The sequence below is a fragment of the Oncorhynchus clarkii genome, chromosome 7 (genome assembly GCF_045791955.1).
Source record: "Oncorhynchus clarkii lewisi isolate Uvic-CL-2024 chromosome 7, UVic_Ocla_1.0, whole genome shotgun sequence".
NCBI lineage: Eukaryota > Metazoa > Chordata > Actinopteri > Salmoniformes > Salmonidae > Oncorhynchus > Oncorhynchus clarkii.
In genome coordinates this window covers 32,384,150-32,403,496 of record NC_092153.1, presented here as the reverse complement: position 1 = coordinate 32,403,496, position 19,347 = coordinate 32,384,150, and the positions used below count along the sequence as shown (strand labels likewise).

The window sequence follows — 19,347 nt, the reverse complement described above, 5'->3', positions numbered from 1 at the left end:
CAGTTAACCCACTGTTCCTAGGCAGTCATTATAAATAAGAATTTGTTCTTAACTGACTTGCCTAGTTAAATAAAGGTCAAAAAAATAATAATAAAAAAACAGGCTGACAACAACGAGACAGAGACCTAGCTTTGTGGTGCCAGGACAACAACCTCTCCCTCAACGTGATCAAGACAAAATAAATGATTGTGGACTACAGGAAAAGGAGGGTTGAGCATGCCCCATTTCTCCTCGACGGGACTGTAGTGGAGCAGGTGAAGAGCTTCAAGTTCCTTGGTGTCTACATCACCAACAAACTAACATGGTCCAAGCACACCAAGACAGTCATGAAAAGGGCATGACAAAACCTATTCCCCCTCAGGAGACTGAAAAGATTTGGCATGGATCCTAAAAAGGTTCTACGGCTGCACCATCGAGAGCATCCTGACTGATTGTATCATCATCCGACAGCAAGACACTACAGAGGGTAGTGCGTACGGCCCAGTACATCACTGGGGCCACGCTTCCTGACATCCAGGACCTCTATACTAGGCGGTGTCAGAGGAAGACCCTAAAAACTGTTGAAGACTCCAGTCACCCTAGACATAGACTGTTCTCTCTGCTACCGCATGGCAAGCGGTACCAGAACGTCAAGTCTAGGTTCAAGAGGCTTCTAAACAGCTTCTAACCCCAAGCCACAAGACTCCTGAACACCTAATCAAATGGCTACCCAGAATATTTGCATTGCCACCCCCTCTTTTACGCTGCTGCTACTCTCTGTTTATTATCTATGCATTGTGACTTTAAATACTCTACCTACATGTACATATTACCTCGACTAACCGGTGCCCCCACACATTGACTCTGTACCAGTACCCCTTGTATATAGCCTCGCTATTGTTATTTTACTGGTGCTCTTTAATTATTTGTTACTTTTATTTCTTATTTTATTAAGTATTTTTCTTAAAACTGCATTGTTGGTTAAGGGCTTGTAAGTAAGCATTTCACTGTAAGGTTGTTTTCAGCACGTGACAAATACAATTTGATTTGAAGCGGTCACTTGAATTTCGGGCGGCAATCTGGAAATTGGCTGCTGCCCTCCGGTACCCCTGATCGGCTACTACACCGCCGGCGGTACCCAAGCAACCAGCTCATAGCTGTTGCTGCAGTTCCCATTCCCACCCCATTCCCGCTTCTCCCGAAGTTCAGAGATTTGCAACCAAATTTGCTACCATGTCTAAGAGACAAAAACAATCAGGAAGCGAATATATATAAAAAATATTGTAGAAATAATGAGAGAAGAGGCACAATCTCTAAGCCAAAGAGATTCGCTGCTGAAATTTATCAGCGTACAGCAATGCCCATCAAGCCATTGTCGAGAACAAGTCTCCAAGGACATAAATTCACAGAGACAGACGAGACCCCGTTCGCTAGTTCTAGCAGCAAAGAGGGCGAACCGGAGGATTCCGAGCCATCCATTTCCACCTATGATGACCGCTCTCTGGGTGGACAAGAATAGGTTGTGCACCAGTTGAGCCACACCTCCAAACAATGCCAGCGGAGACCCTACTATCTGGGACACGGACTCAGATTTGTCTTTCTACGTCCCCAATGACAGTGGTGCTGCTATTGCTAAATCCAACTCCCAGACAAAAAACATAAACGATCCCAGGGAGTGGCCAAAAGATATGAATGGATCTTTACGGGACATTTTAGTGCATGCTGGGCAATATCAGAATAAGGTGGGGAATTTCCCAAGAGATGAGACAAATATTTTCGGTGGCCCACTACAATAGGAGGATGGAAAACGGGGTGAGAGTGGAGAGACCATGGCTCATTTATTCCAAGCAAAATGATGCAGCCTTCTGTTTTTGCTGCAAAATGTTTTCACATGAGGGCAAATCTGAGCTGGTCAGGGATGAAACCAGGTACTGGAAGAATCTGTGCCACCTCCTCACCTCACATGAGAAGTTGCATGACCATCTACATAGTTTCTAGAGGTGGAAGGAGCTGGAGAACAGGCTGGTGTCCAAGCAAACTATCAATGCCCAATCCCAACGGGCTATTGACGGAGAGACTCTCCATTGGCAGCAGGTGCTGCAGAGGTTCATAGCCCTGATACGCGTAATGGTCACCCAGAACATTGCGCTACATGGGACCACCGACAGGCTGAATGTGGAAATGCTGGGTATCTTTGATTTGATTTAAGGACCATGGAGAAGCTACCAAGAGAAAACATTGCTGACTGCAATGCAGCACAACAGCAGAGGGAAGAGGCCACTATGTGGGCCACAAAATGAAGAAATTGTGAAATTTAATGTTGGACAATCCAATTCAATATGTATATAAACAAAATTAGTTAAGGCTGGGTCATTGACAAAAAAAAGATTTTATACTGCTCCAGCAAAACGAGGCCCGCCATGCATTTATGAAAGCACTTGTTTCCAAAGTTCAAATGATCTCACTCTTTTTACAGTTCTACAGGATTATTAAATGATAATATGTTATTTTTATTCTAAATTGTAACAATGGTCGGGTCGTGCCATGTGTGATAACAGGTGTCTTTATTAGAAATAAATTGTTACCTACTATAGGCAGTTGGCTGCACAGTGATTGAAACATTGTAACTTTCCGATACAGGGGTCAAAGTAAAATTCCTTTATGCCCGCTATATATGCACGTGCGCACCAATTTTTTTATGGGCCTAATCATAGAATTACATATAGAATTTGAGCCTATTTCTTCCTATTCAAAAACGTGGTAGGCCTACCTGTTTGACAAACACAATTATGCTATCCATAGATGTCGGTATAGCCAAATCCTACAATACTGTCCCATGCATTATTTACAAACAAGACACTCTGATTTCATACTGTGTAAGAACTGCCCTCCTAAAACTTTAGGCCCCCAACCCATTCACTATGTTGACTGAGCATTCCTCTCAAAAGCAGCTCCCAATGTCCCCTCATTGTCCCTAAACAAAGGATTGTGTTGTTAGTGTCTGCCTCCTTTTCAAAAAAGCCCACCTTGGGGGAAGAGACTGTGGCCCAGAGCAGGAAGTACCACCCAACACAAGTTGTAGTCTTTCAGAGACTTGTTAACTCTTTTAAGAGTTTGATTATCCCTTCAAACATAGCTTGCGCTGTTTTCAGGTCATGGAGTCGCACCTGTGTCGCATTGGCTGTCTTCTCCAGACTTTACACTTCGGTTGAACAGGTATCCAATTTAGCAGTGAGCACTACCAGTGATTCATTTATAGGTTTTCATTGTAAATCGAGGGCAGAGGTAATCTCCTCACAAACAATCTCTCGTATAGTACAGGCCAGCTCTTTCAGTTGTCTGCTGTTGATAGTTGCCATGTTCCCACAGTTGAATTGTGGATGGACAAATTCTAGCTGCTGGTGCGTAATAGACCTGCTACTTGCTGAAATGTAATAGACCAATGATGTCCCACACCTTATTTAAAGTATTTTATGTTTAGTATTAGGAAGTTGTAGGAAATTTGTATGTTCATTGGTAGTAATTTGGAAAAGAAATCCATGAAAAGGCCACACGTTTCAATGCATGTCAACAGAACCTCACTGAAACCTCAAAATAAACTGTTTTCTAAGACAATAATATCTCAGCCAAGGTGCATTCAACAAGGGAAATAGTTAACATAATCCATTTGTTTTGTGTTAGCAGCGACCGTTCGTAACATTAGCTAACAGTCTGAGAAGGTAGTGTGCCGCAAACATAAGTGTGTGTTTCAGGTCTTAACTGGCGCAAAAAAATATATTAATTGGCTATGTAGACTTTCCACTATATTTAGTAGGAATAGCAAAGTAATTTTCAGTTTGAACATTGTCGCTAAAAAGTCACAGTAATCCGTACAAAAAGTAAATGTTTGATGCTTCACCATAACATTTTGCAATGTTCATTCAACTGAAATTGTTACTCTGGCAACATGTTCACCACAAACAGAAGCCTTGTTGAACTCGCCTCAGGTGTGATATAAATGTAAAACATCATACAGCTATTAGATCTTGCCTAGGCTACTTCTTATCCATGCCCAACATGAACTAGTCACAAGCTGCTACTGTACTAGAAATGAGACAACAAAAACAATAGCTAAATGGAATTGAAGTTCTGTTTGAATTCAAATCATTGTGGGAAATTAGTGTTGAATCTAGAGGCAATCTGCCATGGCATTCTAAATATTATTGTTTGGTTAGCCAGCTAGCTAATGTTAGCATAACTGACTAGCTACTTCTGTGCAAATATGTTTTTGCTATGATTTAAAGAAATACCTGAGAAAGTGTTTATGGTTGAACTTTCTGTAAGTTTTCCTTAACATTTGTAGCTGAAAGCTGCACGCATAGTGGATGGTCTCTCCACCACAAGAAAGGTTGCTAGCTGTCGGAAGCAAAGAGTGTGAGCTCAAAGAAATGTGTGCGGAAACAGACTGTGGTCTAATTTTTTTTATATGCGATTAAAGGGTGACTGCACTTCATGATTTGGCCTCGTTTAAGGTTTGGTTAATTAAGAAATGCTAGTTAGTGGCATTACTAAATTCAGGGGGTGGTTTGATGTGGGTGACTCATGTGTGTGTTCGTAGGTGGGACAAGTTAGCCAAATTATTTAGCCAATTAGCTTCAGCCGGTTGGTGTGCGACCGTGGCAAAATTAATTTAACTTTGGATAGATCATCTCCGGGGCTAGGGACTGTCAATAAATTACAATGTATATGAGACAATCTTTTCATGTTGCACACCTTTTAGTTCTCATTAAATGCTTTTAATATTTGTATAGGCATGTCTACAATTTACAGTTAACACATTGTCCCATGTACATTGTGTAATTTGCCAATGGTTCCCAACTAGCCCAATAAGGATATCCAAAGTCAACTCAAATTTACCACAGGTATTACGATCAGGTATTACAACCATAATTTATGTTGTGAAGCAGTCAAGACCAGCAGCGGTTTTGAATTCAATATAATTAGTCTATTTACACTTTGTAGTCAATTTTGACAGAATAAATGTTTCTGACTCATATTGATGACACATAGGCTGTTTTCTAAATGAGAAGTTGTTTTTTAGGGGCAGTTGCTCTTTAAATGTGTTATTTTTTAATTGCGGCATGAAGATTTCAAAATGTAACAGTAATTAACGTGTTAACATTGACAGCCCTAGTTAAAATAAATAGAAAGAATAAAATCCCTGTGAGATGATTACTAACCATTACCTGTGAGGCCTGAACAATTATTGGCACCCCCAGAAGTCGCTGGCCAGACAATCCTATAGCCAGTGGCACCGAGTTGGCCTCCACAAACTCGATGTAAGCAATCCCCTTCGACCTCCTCGAATTTCTGTCAGAGATCATGCGCACATCTCTCACCTTGAAAATTAACAAAATAATCTGTTTTAGAATGGATGGACATTGCTAAATCCATTGCTCTTGTTGGCTGTGAATAACACCTAAATACATTTACATTTTTAACACCCATCTTTTCTAAATAAAACATTGAGGCTTGAACTAAAAGGTTAGAATAAATAAATAAAAAACTATTGTAAATTGCAAAGTTTCATGTTTACTTTGGTGTTAAATAGCCTTCTGAAAAAAACTGGAGCAAACATCTCACCTGGTGCAAATGCTTAGCAAATCGGTGGCCACATTTTTTTTCGTCAAGAATGACAATGACATTACGAGTAAAGACACTCACCTTTCCTACTGCAGAGAAGAACTCCTCCAGGTCACGTGGTCGGATTCTGGCTGCCAGCTGCATGCAGAACACTGTGCGAGCGTCCCTTTCCTCTGGAGTCAGGTTGTCTATTGGCTGCCTGTAGAAACAAAGCATTGAATTACTCTTATGTGGTAAAGCCATTTTTTGTTTTCCAGTGGCCCCAATCTTGTATCAGCACTGTAAAAGTTGTAAAAGCACTGTAAAAGCACTTGTGTATTTATTTTACTATATTTTGTCAGGAAAATGGTAATCTGGATAACCCAGAACAAAAATCTTGTGCCTGCTCCTGTCTGCAAGTTTCGGGCAAATTTACTGTGGGCCTACGTTTTAAATCCCAGTATGGTGACGTATGTTACGATACCATTTATGCTACATACAGTGGGGCAAAAAAGTATTTAGTCAGCCACCAATTGTGCAAGTTCTCCCACGTAAAAAGATGAGAGGCCTGTAATTTTCCTCATAGGTACACTTCAACTATGACAGACAAAATGAGAGAAAAAATCCAGAAAATCACATTGTAGGTTTTTTAAAGAATTTATTTGCAAATTATGGTGGAAAATAAGTATTTGGTCAATAACAAAAGTTTCTCAATACTTTGTTATATACCCTTTGTTGGCAATGACAGAGGTCAAACATTTTCTGTAAGTCTTCACAAGGTTCTCACACACTGTTGCTGGTATTTTGGCCCATTCCTCCTTGCAGATCTTCTCTAGAGCAGTGATATTTTGGGGCTGTTGCTGGGCAACACGGACTTTCAACTCCCTCCAAAGATTTTCTATGGGGTTGAGATCTGGAGACTGGCTAGGCCACTCCAGGACCTTGAAATGCTTCTTACGAAGCCACTCCTTCGTTGTGTTTGGGATCATTGTCATGCTGAAAGACCCAGCCACGTTTCATCTTCAATGCCCTTGCTGATGGAAGGAGATTTTCACTCAAAATCTTATGGCCCCATTCATTCTTTCCTTTACACGGATCAGTCGTCCTGGTCCCTTGGCAGTAAAACAGCCCCAAAGCATGATGTTTCCACCCCCATGCTTCACAGTAGGTATGGTGTTCTTTGGATGCAACTCAGCATTCTTTGTCTTCCAAACACAAGTTGAGTTTCACGAGTTGAGTTTTTACCAAAAAGTTCTATTTTGGTTTCATCTGACCATATGACATTCTCCAAATCTTCTTCTGGATCATCCAAATGCTCTCTAGCAAACTTCAGACGGGCCTAGACATGTACTGGCTTAAGCAGGGGGACACGTCTGGCACTGCAGGATTTGAGTCCCTGGTGGCGTAGTGTGTTACTGATGGTAGGCTTTGTTACTTTGGTCCCAGCTCTCTGCAGGTCATTCACTAGGTCCCCCCGTGTGGTTCTGGGATTTTTGCTCACCGTTCTTGTGATCATTTTGACCCCGCAGGGTGAGATCTTGCGTGGGTCCCCAGATCGAGGGAGATTATCAGTGGTCTTGTATGTCTTCCATTTCCTAATAATTGCTACCACATTTGATTTCTTCAAACCAAGCTGCTTACCTATTGCAGATTCAGTCTTCCCAGCCTGGTGCAGGTCTACAATTTAGTTTCTGGTGTCCTTTGACAGCTCTTTGGTCTTGGCCATAGTGGAGTTTGGAGTGTGACTATTTGAGGTTGTGGACAGGTGTCTTTTATACTGATAACAAGTTCAAACAGGTGCCATTAATACAGGTAACAAGTGGAGGACAGAGGAGCCTCTTAAAGAAGAAGTTACAGGTCTGTGAGAGCCAGAAATCTTGCTTGTTTGTAGGTGACCAAATATATATTTTCCACCATAATTTGCAAATAAATTCATTAAAAATCCTACAATGTGATTTTCTGAGAAAAAAAAATGTCTCATTTTGTCTGTCATAGTTGAAGTGTACATATGATGAAAATTACAGGCCTCCCTCATCTTTTTAAGTGGGAGAACTTGCACAATTGTTGGCTGACTAAATACTTTTTTGCCCCACTGTATGTCTGTCAACAAGGTATTATCAAAATGGTAAGCCCACTTTGTCGAACAAGGGTACACAAGCTTTAAAAGTGGAACGTCAACCTGATTGAGGTCTTTTGCGTCATCTCCCCAAGGAACACTTGCCTCACAGGACTCTTCTCTTTCTTGAAAGGGCTTCGGCTTCTGGAACGTCTTCGGCTGAAAGAAAGGGTTCCATTAGCATCTATTTGAGTTGCTTCATCACATTCACACATGCACAGCACAAAACTACCTACACAAACAACAGAAAAATTGTGAAATAGAAACCTTAGCTTGATGACAGGTGGGGGGCCAATCTTCCCTCTGGAACCACCATTAAATTTCGGCCCAGAGCTGCGATTGAAAACAAGGTTAATCTCAGTCCACTACTACTGATCTCATAAGAGGGAAAAGGCACTCCAGACCTTAAAGTATGCCAGTCAATACACTGTAGGTGGGAGTGGGGGGTATTGGGGAACATGTGATGGCTCTGTTCTTTCTAAACACTTCTATCTTGGCCTAGTCAAGGGTCGGAACTCTTTATTCCGTATCTCTTCTCTTGAACAAAACCCTTAAGCCAGACGTACACTACACAATTTTTGCCAGACAAGTTTTAGAGATTGCCTACTCGAGGCACGCGGCCGTCATTGACACTCGTTTAACGTAAGCGTTAATTCTCCTCCCTCAGAGACACAATCTGAGTGCCACTGATCCAGTCTTTGAACCGTCCAGATATTTCCAACCTTTTATTTTATCAGCACAAAATATGCAATGCTCTTGTAGTGAGATGTGCAACGACAAGTTTTGACAACGGTGGTAAGCAATAGCCAATGAGAGCTCACCAGATAAGAAGCCAGTGTGACGTTGATGTTGTATTGCATTACCTAGAATTAATTATATTTTAATTACTCGTTAGGTCTCTCAATTATGGGTAGCGTCCGCTTTTAGGAGCGGAGTCCATGAATATCCAATCACACATCTCTCGAAGAGAGACAGGAGCAACGGCCAATAGTGGACCACTCCACTTCACATTAGGGGCCGTAGTCCGCTCCCAGCTTCCATTCTTTTTGGCTTCCTTACGTATATGATTAAGAGCCTCTATTCTCTTCAGCTACTGACTAGGACCTCTGCTCTACTACTTACCTGTTCACAGGTGGACCCTCAAGGACTCCACCGCAGAGCGTAGGATAGGAATGTAGTGAAGTAAAAGTACATTGTCAAAAATATAAATGGTAAAGTAAAGATACCAAAAAAAACTACTTAACTTCTTATGGCTGGGGGGCAGTAATGAGTAGCTTGGATGAATAAGGTGCCCAGAGTAAACGGCCTGCTCCTAAGTCCCAGTTGCTAATATATGCATATTATTATTATTATTATTATTATAATATTTGATTAGAAAAAACTCTGAAGTTTCTAAAACTGTTTGAATGATGTCTGTGAGTAAAACAGAACTCATATAGCAGGCAAAAACCTAAAAAGTAATCCAACCAGGAAGTGGGAAATCTGAGGTTCTTCGATTTTCAACTCAGCCCCTATCGAAGATACAGTGGGATATTGGTCATCTTGCACTTCCTAAGGCTTCTACTAGATGTCAACCGTCTTTAGAAACTTGTTTGATTCTTCTACTGGAAAGTGGGGCCGAATGAGAGCTGAATGAGTCAGAGGTCTGGCAGCAGTCACGCGCTGGTCACATGCATTTCACATGAGAGGTATCTCCCGTTCCTTTGCTTTTCTGAAGACAAAGGAATTCTCAGATTGGAATATTATTGAAGATTTATGTTAAAAACATCCTAAAGATTGATTCTATACATCGTTTGACAGGTTTCTACGGTCTGTAACGGAACTTTTTGACATTTTGTCTGCAACTAGTGAACGCGCTTTGTGAGTTTTGATTTGTTTACCAAACGCACTAACAAAAGTAGCTATTTGGACGTAAATGGACATTATCGAACAAATCAAACATTTATTGTGGAACTGGGATTCCTGGGAGTGCATTCTGATGAAGATCATCAAAGGTAAGTGAATATCTATAATGTTATTTCTGACTTCTGTTGACTCCAAAATGGCGGGTATATGTATTTGTTCTCTGAGCACCATTCTCAGATTATAGCATGATTAGCTTTTTAAAAATCTGACACAGCGGTTGCATTACGGAGAAGTATATCTTTAATTCCATGTATAATACTTGTATTTTCATCAACATTTATGATGAGTATTTCTGTAAATTGATGTAGCTCTCTGAAAATTGACCAGATGTTTTTGGAACTACTGAACATAACGCGCCCAATGTATACTGAGATTTTTTTTATATAAATATGAACTTTACCGAACAAAACATGCATTTATTGTGTAACATGAAGTCCTATGAGTGTCATCTGATGAAGATCATCAAAGGTTAGTGATTAATTATATCTCTATTTTTGCTTTTTGTGACTCCTCTCTTTGGCTGGAAAAATGGCTGTGAGTGTTTTTGTGACTTGGCTCTGACCTAACATAATCGTTTGTGGTGCTTTCGCTGTAAAGCCTATTTGAAATCGGACACTGTGGTGGGACTAACAACAAGATAACCTTTAAAATGGTATAAGATACAGTGCCTTGCGAAAGTATTCGGCCCCCTTGAACTTTGAGACCTTTTGCCACATTTCAGGCTTCAAACATAAATATATAAAACTGTATTTTTTTGTGAAGAATCAACAACAAGTGGGACACAATCATGAAGTGGAACGACACTTATTGGATATTTCAAACTTTTTTAACAAATCAAAAACTGAAAAATTGGGTGTGCAAAATTATTCAGCCCCTTTACTTTCAGTGCAGCAAACTCTCTCCAGAAGTTCAGTGAGAATCTCTGAATGATCCAATGTTGACCTAAATGACTAATGATGATAAATACAATCCACCTGTGTGTAATCAAGTCTCCGTATAAATGCACCTGCACTGTGATAGTCTCAGAGGTCCGTTAAAAGCGCAGAGAGCATCATTAAGAACAAGGAACACACCAGGCAGGTCCGAGATACTGTTGTGAAGAAGTTTAAAGCCGGATTTGGATACAAAAAGATTTCCCAAGCTTTAAACATCCCAAGGAGCACTGTGCAAGCGATAATATTGAAATGGAAGGAGTATCAGACCACTGCAAATCTACCAAGACCTGGCCGTCCTCTAAACTTTCAGCTCATACAAGGAGAAGACTGATCAGAGATGCAGCCAAGAGGCCCATGATCACTCTGGATGAACTGCAGAGATCTACAGCTGAGGTGGGAGACTCTGTCCATAGGACAACAATCAGTCGTATATTGCACAAATCTGGCCTTTATGGAAGAGTGGCAAGAAGAAAGCCATTTCTTAAAGATATCCATAAAAAGTGTTGTTTAAAGTTTGCCACAAGCCACCTGGGAGACACACCAAACATGTGGAAGAAGGTGCTCTGGTCAGATGAAACCAAAAATGAACTTTTTGGCAACAATGCAAAACGTTATGTTTGGCGTAAAAGCAACACAGCTGAACACACCATCCCCACTGTTAAACATGGTGGTGGCAGCATCATGGTTTGGGCCTGCTTTTCTTCAGCAGGGACAGGGAAGATGGTTAAAATTGATGGGAAGATGGATGGAGCCAAATACAGGACCATTCTGGAAGAAAACCTGATGGAGTCTGCAAAAGACCTGAGACTGGGACGGAGATTTGTCTTCCAACAAGACAATGATCCAAAACATAAAGCAAAATCTACAATGGAATGGTTCAAAAATAAACATATCCAGGTGTTAGAATGGCCAAGTCAAAGTCCAGACCTGAATCCAATCGAGAATCTGTGGAAAGAACTGAAAACTGCTGTTCACAAATGCTCTCCATCCAACCTCACTGAGCTCGAGCTGTTTTGCAAGGAGGAATGGGAAAAAATGTCAGTCTCTCGATGTGCAAAACTGATAGAGACATACCCCAAGCGACTTACAGCTGTAATCGCAGCAAAAGGTGGCGCTACAAAGTATTAACTTAAGTGGGGCTGAATAATTTTGCACGCCCAATTTTTCAGTTTTTGATTTGTTAAAAAAGTTTGAAATATCCAATAAATGTCGTTCCACTTCATGATTGTGTCCCACTTGTTGTTGATTCTTCACAAAAAAATACAGTTTTATATATTTATGTTTGAAGCCTGAAATGTGGCAAAAGGTCGCAAAGTTCAAGGGGGCCGAATACTTTCGCAAGGCACTGTACATGTATGTTTGAGGAATTTTAATTATGAGATTTCTGTTGTTTTGAATTTGGCGCCCACTGGCTGTTGTCATATCGATCCCATTAATGGGATTTCAGCCCTAAGAAGTTGATACGTAGTATTTTAAAGTATTTTAACTTAAGCACTTTACACCACTGCTAGCCTACAGAGCAACTCCACCTTGCGGTGCTCTCCGGCTTACTGGGTGCCATTAACCTCTCCACAGAGTCATTGCTACCGCTTACCCTTGCCAGGATGACCCAAGACAGGCACCTGAGCCCCAGCTCTACCCCCTGTTGCTCTCGCATCTCAGAGAAAGAGCAATCTCTATGCTTTGCCTGTTTAGGACACAAGCATACTCAAGAAACAGTCGACTACCCAGAGTCGTGTCTGCACTGCAGTACACTGTCGAAGGTTAGCAAGAGAAGGAGACTCAAAAAGATTGTTCCTGCTCTGTGCACCCCCGCCTCCAAGCCACCCCCCAGGATAGGGGACAAGCGCTCGTCTGTACAAAGCTGGGCAGAGGAGATGGATAACCTTAATTCTCTTTCCTCATTTAACGAAGACACAATCTTGTGAGAAGGGGAGATAGGAGGCTCAAGCTAATAGCAGCTTCTCCAACTTTGAACCCGAGGATGGAGCAAGTGAGGGGGAGCCCCCGCAACCTCCCTCCCAAGCACAGCACCTGTCCCCAGGCACCTAGCCAAGGGCACAGACGGTAACAAGGTTGCCAATCCCTCCCAGGTTACACGCTCATCGACATATGCAAGCAAGCCGTGGCCAAACTCGGCATCGAGTGGTCCAATGTCCCGCCGGACCAAGGGGGACGGAGAACGGAAAAGCCGACTTTTAATACCCAGGCGAAGTCCCAGAACCAGGGCAGACACAAACAGTCCTTTGCTGCTATCACAGTGAAATTCTGACCTCTCAAGCCCATGGTAGGCTGGAGGACTAGAAAGCCTAGGAGTATCACCCTAGCCTATAAGAGGCAGTTCACAAAGAACTCCATGCTCTTTAGCCTACCCTCTCTCCAGTTCAGCATAGACATCTCTCTAGGTAGAACGGGTTGATAAGGAAGAATTCCTCTACGTTTGTTATACCTATCCACTATACAGCGGCTCTTGTTTTTGACCTCACTACACAGTGGTAGGGTTGGCAGTTGCACTTTTTTTCAAGCTTCCATTTCATTGGCATTATTCTCAGCTATCTGCAATACACTTTGTGACTGACAGGCGACTGTCCCATCAATAGATCGCTAGAAGATGCATATTGTTCATTCTAGCAGGATAGGGCTCTGCAGACTATTTTCTGACTAGCGATTTGAAAAGAAGCCTAAAAAGTAACCGGCTAAAAATGACTAGTCTGCTGTATAGCCGACAGACGGCGCTGGTAGAAGGCATTCTTGCCTCAGGCATACAACAGTCTCAGCACCTACACACCCCACTAGCTGGAGAAGATTTGCCGCGCATGCACAGTCTCCCCATGAATGGTATACCTGGTTGCTTGGGGACCATAGAATTCAGCCTCATACCCTTACGAGCTTGTTTACCTACGGTTCTGGGGGACTTTGGCAACCCGGCTCCATTGCTAAAGGATTGCACTGCGAGCACCAGGGAACACAGTAGTTTTCACACTACCTCTCAGTTCCCAGAGAAAGGGTTATGCAACCATCTGAGTTAAGCAAGCATTGTTAAGAAGCAGTGCGTCTTGGCGGGGTCGTGCTTCGGAGGATGCACGGCTCTCGACCGAGCCCGTACGGGAGTTGCAGTGATGGGACAAAACTGTAACTACCAATTGGATATCACAAAAAATGTATAATAATAATATATATTTTTTAAAAAGGTATTGGCTAGATATTTCAACTCTGCATGACAAGAGCAAATGTCTGACTGAATATGTTTACAATTACATATTTGTTTTCGCGAGACAGCGCAGTGTCAAGAATCCTCATGAACAAGGGTGTGGGGCGGCCGGTAGCCTGGTGGGTAGGAGCGTTGTGCCAGTAACCAAAAGGTTGATGGATAGAATCCCAGAGCCTAAAAGGTAAACATCTGTGATTCTGCCCCTTAGCGCCATGGATGTCAATTAAGGCAGCCCCGAACACCTCTCTGATTCAGAGGGGTTGGGTTATATGTGGAAGACACATTTGAGTTGAATGCATTCAGTTTTACAACTGACTAGGCATCCCCCTTCCTCCGATCTGTGCCACATTGTTTAGTGTGCGCACCACTACATTGACAAGACAAAAAACTACAGGAAAGATAGTTTAATGTGAGAGGCGACGAGATGTTAAGATTTTGAAAGTCATGTAGTGTACACCCGGCTTTACCCGGCAAGGATAAATGGATTTTCCCCATATTTGTCTCAACCAGTGACGAAAAGCTATGCCTTTCTGGTCAATTTAAAATCAAGCTGAATGTGAATGAGACTCCCATTTCCCTGTTCATTTGTATTGCTCGCATACACTTATTTGGCAGATGTTATTGCGGGTGTTGCAAAATGCTTGTGTTCCTTGAAGTAAGTGCAGTAATATCTAACAATACACACACATCTAAAAAATGTTAAGAATGGAAGAAAAAAAATAGAAATATGAGGACGAGGAATGTCCGAGTCCGGAGTACAGTACCAGTCAAACGTTTGGTCACACCTACTCATTCAAGGGTTTTTCTTTATTTTTACTATTTTCTACTATGTAGAATAATAATGAAGACATCAAAACTATGAAATAACACATATGGAATCATGTAGTAACCAAAAAAAAAGTGTTAAACAAATCAAAATACATTTTATATTTGAGTTTCTTCAAAGTAGCCACCCTTTGCCATGATGACAGCTTTGCACACTTTTGACATTCTCTCAACCAGCTTCATGAGGTAGTCACCAGGAATGCATTTTAATTAACCGGTGTGCCTTCGAGTCCGACAAGGATATACTTCTCTCCTGGGAACAGGCCCAAATCTCTGTCATTTGCGTGAAGAAAAGACGAAGGAAAAGAGGACGCAGATTGGGCTGCCTTCTGAGAATCCGCCGCGAGCGAGTAAACTCCCACTGCCATCCGTCCTACTTGCTAACATGCAATCATTGGAAAATAAAATTGATGACCTACGATTACGATTATCCTACCAACGGGACATTAAGAACTGTAATATCTTAGGTTTCACCGAGACGTTGCTGAACGACAACACAGATCATATAGAACTGGCGGGATTTTCCATGCACCGGCAGAACAGAGGAGCTACAGTTGAAGTCTGAAGTTTACATACACTCAGGTTGTTGTCATTAAAACTCGTTTTTCAACCACTCCACAAATTTCTTGTTAACAAACTATAGTTTTGGCAAGTCGGTTAGGACATCTACTTCGTGCATGACACAAGTAATTTTTCCAACAATTGTTTACATATAGATTATTTCACTTATAATTCACTGTATCACAATTCCAGTAGGTCAGAAGTTTACATACACTAAGTTGACTGTACCTTTTAAACAGCTTGGAAAATTCCAGAAAATGATGTCATGGCTTTAGAAGCTTCTGATAGGCTAATTGACATAATTTGAGTCAATTGGAGGTGTACCTGTGGATGTATTTTAAGGCCTACCTTCAAACTCAGTGTCTCTTTGCTTGACATCATGGGAAAATCAAAAGAAATCAGCCAAGACCTCAGAAAAAACAATTGTAGACCTCCACAAGTCTGGTTCATCCTTGGGAGCAATTTACAAAAGCCTGAAGGTACCACGTTCATCTGTACAAGCAATAGTACGCAAGTATAAACACCATGGGACCACGCAGCTGTCATACCGCTCAGGAAGGAGCTGATGAAACAAAAATAGAACTGTTTGGCCATAATGACCAGCGTTAAGTTTTCAGTGGAAAAAGGGGAGGCTTGCAAGCCGAAGAACACCATCCCAACCGTGAAGCACGGGGGTGGCAGCATCATGGTGTGGTATATTGAAGCAACATCAGTCAGGAAGTTAAAGATTGGTCGCAAATGGGTCTTCCAAATGGACAATGACCCCAAGCATACTTCCAAAGTTGTGGCAAAATGGATTAAGGACAACAAAGTCAAGGTATTGGAGTGGCCATCACAAAGCCCTGACCTCAATCCCGTATAAATTTTGTAGGCAGAACTGAGAAATCGTGTGCGGGCAAGGAGGCCTACAAACCTGACTCAGTTACACCAGCTCTGTCAGGAGGAATGGGCCAAATTTCACCCAACTTATTGTGGGAAGCTTGTGGAAAACTACCCGAAACGTTTGACCCAAGTTAAACAATTTAAAGGCAATGCTACCAAATACTAATTGAGTGTATGTAAAACTTCTGACCCACTGGGAATGTGATGAAAATAATAAAAGCTGAAATAAATCACTCTACTGTTATTCTGACATTTCATATTCTTAAAATAAAGTGGTGATCCTAACTGACCTAAAACAGGGATTTTTTACTTGGATTAAATGTCAGGAATTGTGAAAAACTGAGTTTAAATGTATTTGGCTAAGGTGTATGTAAACCTCCGTCTTAAACTGTACATCTGGTAAGACGAGAGGTTGGGGTGTGTGTCTTTTTGTCAAAAACAGCTGGTGTGCGATGTCTAATATTAAAGATGTCTCGAGGAATTGCTCGCCTGAGGTAGAGTACCTTATGATAAGCTGTAGACCACATATCTACCAATAGAGCTCTCATCTATATTATTCGTAGCTGTCTATCTACCACCACAGACAGATGCTGGCACGAAGACCGCACTCAACCAACTCTATAAGGCCATAAGCAAAGAAGAAAATGCTCATCCAGAAGCGGCACTCCTAGTGGCCAGGGACTTTAATGCAGGCAAACTTAAATCAGTGCAACCAGAGGGGAAAATAAATCAAATAAAAGCTCTATTCCACTTTTACTCCACACACAGAGATGCATATAAAGCTCTCCCCTGCACTCCATTTGGCAAATCTGACCATAATTCTATCCTCCTGATTCCTGCTTACAAGCCAAAACTAAAGCAGGAAGTACACGAGTCGCTCAATGCGGAAGTGGTCAGATGACGTGGATGCTACACTACAGGACTGTTTTGCCAGCACAGACTAGAATATGTTCCGGGATTCATCCAATGGCATTGAGAAGTATACCACCTCAGTCATCGGCTTCATCAATAAGTGCATCGACAACATCGTCCCCACAGAAACCGTACGCATTTGTATTTATTATGGATCCCCATTAGCTGCTGCTTTCTTCCTGGGGTCCAGCAAAATTAAGGCAGTTTATACAATACGTACATATCCCAACCAGCAGCCATGGATTACAGGCAACATCCACAGCTTTCAAGGAGCGAGACACTAATCTGGACGCTTATAAGAAATCCCTCTATGCCCTCAGATGAACCATCAAACAAGCAAAGAGTCAATGAAGGATTAAGATTGAATCCTACTACACCGGCTCCGAAGCTCGTTGGATGTGGCAGGGCTTGAAAACTATTACGGACAACAAAGGGAAACCCAGATGCGAGCTGCCCAGTGACGCAAGCCTACTAGATGAGGTAAATGCCTTTTATGCTAGCTTCGGGGCTAGCAACACTGAAGCATGCACGAGAGTACCAGCTGCTCTGGATGACCGTGTGATAACGCTCTCGGTAGCCAATGTGAGCAAGACCTTTAAACAGGTCAACATTCACAAAGCCGCTGGGCCAGATGGATTACCAGGATGTGTACTCAAAGCATGAGTGGACCTACTGGCAAGTGTCTTTAGTGACAACCTATCTGAGTCTGTAATACCTACATGTTTCAAGCAGATCACCATAGTCCCTGTGCCCATGGAAACGAAGGTAACCTGCCTAAATGATTACCGCCCCGTAGCACTCACGTCAGTAGCCATGAAGTGCTTTGAAATGCTGAAAATGGCTCACATAAACACCATCCTCCCAGATACCCTAGACCCACTCCAATTGGCAAACTGCCCCAAAAGATCCACAGATGACGCAATCTCAATCACACTGCCCTTTCCCACCAGGACAAAAGGAACACCCATGTGAGAATGCTGTTCATTTGGGGTGGCAGGTAGCCTAGGTGGTTAGAGCATTGGGCCAGTAACTTAAAGGTTGCTGGATCGAATCCCCAAGCTGACAAGGTAAAAATATGTTGTTTTGCCCCTGAACAAGGTAGTTAACCCACTGTTCCCCAGTAGGCTGTCATTGTAAATAATAATTTGTTAACGGACTTGCCTAGCTAAATAAAAACAAGTAATGACTACAGCTCAGTGTTTAACAATCCCTCTGCAACTGGATCCTGGACTTCTTGACAGGCCGCCCCAAGGTGGTAAGGCACGTCTGCCACGCTTATCCTCAACACTGGGGCACCTCAGGGGTGTGTACTTAGTACTCTAAGAATGACAGGTAAATAAAAAGGGAGAGTAGACCATTATTGTCAGGTGACTTGCTGTGTATAAATAATATTTATTTCCAAATGTATTCAAAGTTAATAAAACAGAGTGATAGGAAAACATAACTATACAATGAGACTGTCACATAGGCCTACAGTGTCATAGGGCTGTAGCCTAATGTGATTAGAGAGAAATTAGTTTTAAATAAAGTAACTACATGCAGATATGCTAATATTTACAATGGGTAACATGCTGATATTTAGTCCTGCAGTTATGACTAATGTCGACAGACATAAGTCCCCCCCCCCACGATAGTTGCAGATATTCAGAGAGAGCTACAGTCAATGGAGAGTGCTGCAAAGATAATTAGAAGAGCATATGCAGATATAGACCCAGACATAGCAGAGTTGCTGAAGGAAGATGAGGATGCCATCATAGACATTCATGTATCCTTTGATGGCACTTGGCACAAGAGAGGATAAACTTCCAACAACAGGACAGTTGTGAGCATTGGTGCTGGTACCAGAGAGCCATAGAAATGAAGATCCACCCTGTCACAAAAACCTTGGAGAGCATAATTTAAAAAATGTGAGAGGTTGCACAGAAAATGGTAACTGTTTATCATAGAATGTCAAATGATAACCTCAAAAGAATGTAGCACGGAGAATCCCAGAATACAAATGACTGTCTGAACTCTGTAATATGGTCACGATACCCCAAAACTGTCTTCATGGGCAAAAGCCGCATTGACGGAGCAACCAGTATGGCAGTAGCCACGTTCAATGTTGAAGCCACTGCTATATCAAATGTGATGAACAAATTGTGGCTTGACAGCACTTTGGCGACACTGGAAGCAATCAGAGAGGAGTTGTGAGAGCTGATGCTGCTTCAATGGAGAGTGCCAAGCGTAGGCGCAGGTCCCATGACACAGTCAAGAAAAATAAAGGGGCACCAGCAACAACTCAAAGAGGGCCTTACATATGGGGCAGGCATTGCTGATTAATGTTCTGCACATTTCAACAGCCATACAAAGTCATTGTATGTGATAAATTGAGCAAAGTGATATGAGAATTGTCCCAAAACTGCATACTTGCCCAACAG

General features: G+C 42.1%; 1 protein-coding gene across 7 annotated transcripts in view; it reads right to left on the bottom strand.

Annotated features, from left to right (window-relative positions):
* LOC139413199 (RNA-binding protein 39-like) overlaps positions 1–19,347 on the bottom strand; it is a 53,547-nt gene that overhangs the window by 27,216 nt on the left and 6,984 nt on the right. For 2 of the 7 annotated variants that reach the window (XM_071160308.1, XM_071160303.1), the window contains 4 exons: positions 7,964–8,029; positions 7,798–7,855; positions 5,683–5,796; positions 5,199–5,357 (listed from right to left, as the gene is read on the bottom strand). In XM_071160308.1, coding sequence (XP_071016409.1) covers positions 5,199–5,357; positions 5,683–5,796; positions 7,798–7,855; positions 7,964–8,029 — 397 coding nt within the window. Of the gene's footprint in view, positions 1–5,198; positions 5,358–5,682; positions 5,801–7,759; positions 7,856–7,963; positions 8,030–19,347 lie in introns of all 7 variants that reach the window. The other 5 variants (XM_071160301.1, XM_071160306.1, XM_071160307.1 and 2 more) reach the window with 3 other exon arrangements.